Source organism: Camelina sativa, chromosome 5 (genome assembly GCF_030686135.1).
Source record: "Camelina sativa cultivar CO46 ecotype springtype chromosome 5, ASM3068613v1".
Classification (NCBI taxonomy): Eukaryota; Viridiplantae; Streptophyta; class Magnoliopsida; order Brassicales; family Brassicaceae; genus Camelina; species Camelina sativa.
In genome coordinates this window covers 31505665-31513617 of record NC_141884.1, presented here as the reverse complement: position 1 = coordinate 31513617, position 7953 = coordinate 31505665, and the positions used below count along the sequence as shown (strand labels likewise).

General features: G+C 31.8%; 1 protein-coding gene and 1 long non-coding RNA gene across 2 annotated transcripts; both read left to right on the top strand.

The window, feature by feature from the left end:
• Window positions 1-1394: 1394 nt before the first annotated feature.
• Window positions 1395-1968, top strand: LOC109132916 (uncharacterized). Its single transcript, XM_019245377.2, has 2 exons — window positions 1395-1500; window positions 1726-1968. Exons 1-2 carry the CDS (start codon window positions 1395-1397, stop codon window positions 1854-1856), a joined length of 237 nt encoding a protein of 78 aa, XP_019100922.1. The 3' UTR covers window positions 1857-1968.
• A 3275-nt stretch (window positions 1969-5243) lies between these two features.
• Window positions 5244-6350, top strand: LOC104750368 (uncharacterized). Its single transcript, XR_761595.2, has 2 exons — window positions 5244-5408; window positions 5770-6350. It is a non-coding gene; the product is annotated as an uncharacterized LOC104750368 (long non-coding RNA).
• The last annotated feature ends 1603 nt before the right edge of the window (window positions 6351-7953 follow it).

The window sequence follows — 7953 nt, the reverse complement described above, 5'->3', positions numbered from 1 at the left end:
GTTGTGATTTCAAACATAAGAACTTAGATTCTAGTTTAGCTCTGATACCAAATATAAAACTAGAACACAAGAACTTCAAAGAATTTAAGAACACAAGATAAAAAGAATTACTCTCTTTTATTAATCTTTAGGAAAATCACTCAAAACCTAAAGCTCTCTCTTGTTCTCTCTTAAACTCATTAGTTAGGCAACGCCCTTGCATCTTCTTATATAGTAAAGACCTTAGACAAAGTTTCCTAAATCAAATTGGAAAACTAACTTATTAGATATCTCCTAAATCTAAAATATGTATATTTAGCTTTTCTCCTAAATATACTTGTCTTTGGCCTCAAGCTATGTCAAGCTTATTCAACAGTTTTGTGCTACAAACTCAACTGAAAATGTGATTGTGTTTTAGTGGAAGTGCTTGCATTATTTATTTGTGGATCCTCACAAGGCTGTAAAAGCCAACAAACTTTGCCTTTGATATGCCATTAAAGTCATAGTCAAATGGCTTTTAGTGAAGGGACCATTGCCTCTCACTTTAATTTCTCCGCTTCATCACCTAGGTCGTAGATCGTAGATCCATCTAGTGAGATAAGTAATTTATATGTTATGCAAACCCGGGTCTGCATGACCAGCTATCATGAACGGACCGGACTAGGTAGCATATAATTCCAATACATTAAACCGTTCTGTATTGTACGTACATGCAAGATGAATTGAAGAGGATTTATATTTACATTTTGATTGGCAAACATATCGTATCCCTTTCATAGCATGTAACCTCACGCAAGCTATAAATTTAGATTGCTTTATGGTGAACAGCAAATGCAAGTGAAGTTGAAGAACATAAGCCCACTAATGTCTCATGGTTAAACACTCTAGATTCTACCTCAATATATACACAATCAATGTCAAACTGTCAATACACAGAATTTCATAATGAGACCATTTTCCACGTCTAGGCTTATTTAGACCATATCTATTGGGGATATTACCCACTAAAATTTCTTACGAATATAATAGTCAGAATTTTAATACTATTTAATTGTATGATACATTTTTAATTTACAAAATGAAGATATGAAACAAGTGTCATTTGAGTATCTCATAACAATTGTTTTAAATTGGTATTATTGAATATTCTTCTCTACATAATAGACATAAGGGATTCGGATTACTAAGAAATGTATCAATGATATTATATTCAAACTTACTTAAGTCCTAGTACTGCTACAGCTTATGCACCAAACCGCGTTGTGACAAACATTAACTGAAATTAACATTTATTATTGAATATATGCTTGATTGTTGAATTTCAATGTATTAATAACTAAGTATATTCTTGATTCTATTTTCTCACATAATCTAAGTCTATATATACAATGAACTTACTGGTTAACATTGTAACAATGGCAGTAAAGGAAACACAAACTTCTCGTCTTCTAAGTTTGCTTATTATGCTTCTATGTCTATCCTTTCATGTTAGAGTCACGGAGGCTAGATTCCGTCACATAGGTCAGTATCATCATCTATTTATCCCAAAAACTTTGTTACACGACTTTATATATATTGCGAATTTTTTTTTTTAATTGTGATTTAGTATTGCAAAAATATTGCTAAGTTAATCATTGTTAGCGATAATATTTCCATTATCCTTTGGCATTTGTCAAGTAAAAACACTAAATTTCATCTAGTAATAAATTTACAACTAATATATGCATAATCTTTTAATGTATTCAGTTCGCATTTCCACTTCTCCTTCTAGATCCACTCCGCCCTCTAAACCGTGTGGAAGTGGTATTTATCATGTTGACGGAGCAACAGAAGCGTCTTGTAGACGCCCTGCAAGACCATCTGCAGCAGACCCTTAATCTCTATGTTGAAGAAAACAAATTAAGAATATATCAAATATGTCCCATGGATTATATCTGCTTCACAAACTATAGAATCGTTTGTTTCGTTATTCCTTCTAGTCCTATGTAGCAGCTAAATTTGCTTCTTCTTCTTCTTTTTTACATCTTACGTTCCAATAACTTATTCTCCGGATGTTGAACTCTATGACTTGTTAAAAAGTGTGGTAATGTTCCCTTAGCACCTTTTAAATTTACTTTTTCTCCAATTCTTAAGAAATAAATTCCAAGACTACCGGAATTAGACTCCAATAAATCGTATTACTCGCATAATAGGAATTGGCCACAGATTGGGTTTTTCGATCCAAAGATCTCAAAAATTTCTAGCAAATAATATATTTTATGAGAATAGATACAGGTTAGGTGTATGGGTCAGACAGGCTAAAAACTTGTTGACATTATCGCTCATAACATATGCAAAACAATTCCTGTTCTATTATCACTAAGTTCATAGAAACGACTAGAGAAAAAGTCAATCTTCCTAGCTAATATATTACCAAAGAACAAGAAAAATAAATCTTATTATTTTCCTTTTAAGCAAATTCAGAAAGAAGCTATGAACAGTCAAAAATAATTGCTCAGACGGGCGTAGAGGAACGGGCAGTAGCTAATTTGTTTTTCGTTGGTAAATTATTAAATTATCAACAAAAAAAAATGATATCATTAAATTATCATTAACTTAGTGCTCATTTTTCTGGATTTAAATCTCTTAATCCAGTAGTCAAAAGTTAACGTTTCTACACTAGATTTGAGCTAAGATTTAATTTTCAAAGAATACCATTTTTTGCAGATTGTGGAACACCACTAAACGGGAAATCGCAAAATATTGCAAGCATAACTGTTTATCGCAGACTCCAGTGTTAGGAATAAGAGACTGTCCATTGTTTGTATAACGCTAAAGTGAAAGAGAAATATTTTAACGAAAAAGCAATCGAAGAACAGTGATATTACTTTTAATAAAAAGTATAAAAACTAGAAACATATTTTATTGAATAAAATGTTAGAACCTAATATATATCTAAATTATTATATAGAAAAAAATAAACTAAACAATATTTTTAAACCTAACTAGATTATGACCCGCGATACACTGCGGAATAAGTTTTTTTTTAAATTTTTTGTGTTAATATACTATTTTAATACTAATTTTGCTAATATATTTTTTTGTTAATTTTAATATATAAACCGTGGTATATCGCACAACAATTTTTGTTTCCTACAATCTTAACTAAATCAGTTTGATTCGACATATTTTATATTGGTGTTGTTAAAACATTAAAATGAAGATTTAACCCGTATTGAAATATCATATTATTGATAGTTTATTTTTTAGTATTATTAATTCAATCATGTAATGTCATATAACCCGTCATGTAATATAACTCGTTTGTGTAATTTTAAAATTTAATATGTTTAAATATTTATAATTTTAAACTTTTTATTAAATTTAGATATATCAGTTATAAATTATAAACTTCTTAAAATTTTATAATTTACTATATACAGTAAATTTACTATATTGTATATGTATGTTGAATACACACTTTTTATATTAATTGAGTAATATATGTTTGTTTAAAAAAATTCAAATCACAATATATGCAGGAAAAATACACCTTTTTATTAACTTTATGTATTATATGATGATTCACTATATTTAAATTTTAAAATCAAAAAGAGATGATAGGAGAATAATTTTTTTTTAATCTGGAATAAATCTTCTAAATATCTATATTAATTATAAAATATTATATTTATGGATATTTAAAATATTTTAATTGTGTTTGGTATAAGGATAGTAGAGATTATTAACTAAACTTGTTTGGATATGAATATAAGTATTAAATAACATTCAATGTAAAAACTTTCCAAACAATATATTTGAACAAAAACTGCTGCAAAAATACTAGTATAGATTCGGAGGGTGAATCAGATAAAGTAGGTCAACCGGGTTCGATCACAAGCAAATCTACTACTAAACATTGTTAGACTCATATTTTGTTAAACATTAATTGACTAAATTTGTGTTTAGCGGCAACCTATTTCGGCGAAAAAGCTAGATTTATGTGAAATTGTCCAATGATAATGTGAAACACAATTTTAATCAAATTTCGAAAAAGATGGTCCACAGAGATTTTTTTACTAACGGATTTCTGTTTTTTTTTTAAATGCCAGATTTCTGTGAGACATAATCAATTCATATGCACAAACATGAGTATGAATTATTAATAATACAACACAATCGATATAATTACGTAAACATGAGGAACTGAGGTTGAATTATTATAGTACAAGAACATTTGAAATATTATACATTTGATTATGTACAGACAATATAAAGAGACCCTTTTTTTGGACAAATGATTAACGAATTAAAAAAAAAAATAAAGTGACCACGATTAAAAAAAACAAGAAAAAAAAAAGCCAAGATAAAGAGATGAGGAATTGCACTGTATAACTCAAAAAAAAATTATAATTAACCCACTAACCATACTAACCATATAAACATTATATACTCTATATTTTCTATATTAATTACATATTTTACCCTTACCACTTCAACCACCACCACCCCCTACCATCACAACCACCATTCCCTACCACCACAATCACCACCTCCGGCCACCATCTCCGACGACCTCCTCCGGCGATTTTTTCCGGCGACCAACTCCGACGGCCAACTCCGGCGATCTTTTCCGGCGGACAACTCCGCCGGCCACATCCGCCGGTCACCTACTCCGGCCACCTCCGGCGACCCCCTCTGCCGGCCACCTACTCCGGCCACCTCTGCCGGCCATCTCCGCCGGCCACCTACTCCGGCCACCTCCGCCGGCCACCATCACCACCCTCAACCACCACCTATCAACACTAAATTGGTAATTTTCCCTACCCCTAATCCTACTTTCCTAATTTTTTCAAATATATGGTTATTTTCTTCTATGGTTTTATTGGTTTGGTCAGTGAGCAAATTTACCCTAAAGAGATCACGAGAGTATAGGGCACTATTATCATGACAATCACAAATATGGGCAAAAAAAGGATTTTGAAAGCAAAAGAGAAAGATAAAAGACCAACAGATTAACAGTAACATTAACGTCTAAGTATCTAAGTCTTCAATTACTTTATAGTACAGATTCACGGGAGGGATTCAATGGTATGACATTTTCAAACTGAACAATCAAAGTGTTGAAGTCTTCAATTAAAGAAGTGCCAAAGCTTATACACAAAACCGCGTTATGGTATACTTGTTGAATTTCACATTTATTATTAATTTTCTGCTTGACTATGAATATGCATTGTATTAAAATGAGTTACATATATCTTCATTTTCTCTTCTCCAGTGATTTCATTTTTCTATATAAACAATCTAAAAACTAGCCAATGTAATATATGAATATACGATAACAATGGCAGAAAAGAAAACAAAACCCTCTATTCTTTTATGCTTGCTTTTTTTGCTTCTATGTCTATCTTTTCATGCAAGAGTCACGGAGGCTAGAGTCCATCACGTAGGTCAGTATCATCTATTTATCACAAAAACTTTGCTACACTATCTTACTTATTTTGGGAAATTTTTATTCTTATTTTACTCAAAATTTTTATTTTATTTTACTCTTGCATTTCTTTAGAATTTGAATCGTAAATTCGAAAAGGAATCAATAATACAAAACCACTCTTTCAATTTATGATTACATCTTAAAAGAAAAATTAAGGGATCAAAATAATATTATTTCAAACATTTAAAATTTATTTTACTAGAATTGATTGTTTGTTAGTTAGAGAGTAGCAGAATGATATGATATTTATTAATATATCTTTCACAAATTTAATAAAGTAATTTGTTATGATTCATGTAACATATTAATGTATCAAGTCCGGATTTCCACTCCGCCTTCTCCAGCGTGTGGGATTGGTAAAACAAAACAAACCAACTCGTGGAAGTCTTGTAGACGCCCTAAAAGACCGTCTGCTGCAAATCCTTGATCTACATGCTTAAGAGTTAAGAGAAAATAACACACATATCAAAAATCAATATTGTCCCAGGTTTATATCTTCCTCATAAGATTTAAGTGGATTTTTTTTCTTTTTTTCTTTTCTTGTATGGATATCGATATGGTCTCCATGTTAGAAGACAACTCAAGAATCGAATGTCCCGTGATTTCTTCTTCTACACAAAATCAAGAATTGTATGTGCGTGTGTGCATGTAACTTAATCGTGATTTTGAACACTGATGCTTGTTATTTGTTTTTTTGTTATAGAACACTGATGCTTGTTATTAAGTTGTTGCTAATTTACTTATTATTTTGTTTCTGTCTATTGATGGGAGATGACATGTACATATGTATAACCTATATTGTATATGGTATAATAACTATATGCAGTGTAAATATCCACCTCTCGACAGCAAATTTTGTAAAAATTCATTGTGGACAAAACCCCGATCAGTTATGTAACTATGAGCGTGAATGGTTCTCTTGCAACCGCCCGAGTACAGTATATTTGTGGGTGTTCGACATGAGTCATAGACTTATTCTTTCATAATATTTAATTTAAACTTCTTTAAAAATCAAAAAGTACGAGGATTGAAACGAGTACGGGGAATAAACGGAAACGAAAACGGGGACAAAACAGCAACGTCAAAATTTATAGATACACTAAAATTAAATATTATGAATACCCTTAACTTTGTAAACATATAAAAAAAACCCTTAAATTATAAATAAAAGTTTATAATACACTAAAATAATAGATAATATATACTAGGAAATATCCAGTAATGTTTAGCAAGAGTCAACATTTTTTCTAAGAATTATAATATAATAATTATTATTATTGTTATATTTCTTATAAATATTATTTTGTTTGAGATAGTATTATTTTAATATTGCAAATTTTCAGTAAATCAATATATATTTTTTTGAATATTAATTATTTTAATATTATAGTATTTAAATTTACATCAAGTGAAAGGATCCAACTTTTTTTTTAATAATAAATAATAATAAATATAAATATAATAATAATGAATAAACTACAACTAGTGGCCCATAACCACTAGCCACCTAACCACAATCACAATCAACAGCGGAATAACAATACAAATATCCAATAAATATCCAATAAATATAAATAGCCAATATTCAAAACATAACCAATATCCAAATAACCAATCATTAGAAAACATGGAACCAGCAACCTAGCAATGTTTCTATTGACCCAACTCTAGCAACCTAGCAATGCCGGACAACATCCAATCGAGTCCCTAGAACATTCTCCTATTCATTGCCTTGACTCTACGATCACAATTTGCCTTTACCTGCACCACAAATACCAATTGAGATGCATGAGTATTTTATAAACACTCAGTGAGGCAATCCTCCCATCTACTGAGCTATACACACAAGCAATAAGATCCCTACATGCCACAAACAACAATCAATAAAACAAACCAGGCAATATACAAAGCATGCATCATCCGTCGTAGCTGAAAGAAGGGTGTCGACCGACACTAGATGGTGTCGATCGACACTGACAATCTGGTGTCGACCGACACCATGCCCGACACTCCCGAAAACCCTAGTTTGTGTCGACCGACACCTCTACATGGTGTCGATCGACACTCGCCAAAGTCTCGAGCCGTCCTCGCGTTGGTGTCGACCGACACCCCAACTGGTGTCGATCGACACCGATGCCGAGCACCGATTTCCTTCGATTAAAAACTCTGAATCTCGCCTCCAATCTTCTCCAATCCGCTCCATGCATTCCCAGAAGCCAAAACCTTGCCATAGCAGCCACGAATAACCATAGAGAACTCAAAGAAACAACCACATAAGCACCAAATCATAGAAAAACTAGAGATCTTAGCTTAGATAAGCCATGGTCATGCACTCACCTATCTGCAGGAAGAATTTGACAACCAATGATGAATCCAACCTTCCTAGCAAGCTTCAAGCTCCTTCCTAGCTCCAAATCTCTCAAGAACAGCCAAGCAATCTCCCAGAATCACCAAAAAGCTCAAGAACACTCTTTCTCTTTGTTTTCTCTCCAAACAGCGTG

Excerpts from the sequence above, each read along its gene's own strand:
- LOC109132916 (XM_019245377.2), top strand. The coding sequence starts at position 1,395 with ATGGCAGTAAAGGAAACACAAACTTCTCGTCTTCTAAGTTTGCTTATT. Across the intron at positions 1,501-1,725 it reads GGCTAGATTCCGTCACATAG|TTCGCATTTCCACTTCTCCT; the intron begins GTCAGTATCATC and ends TAATGTATTCAG.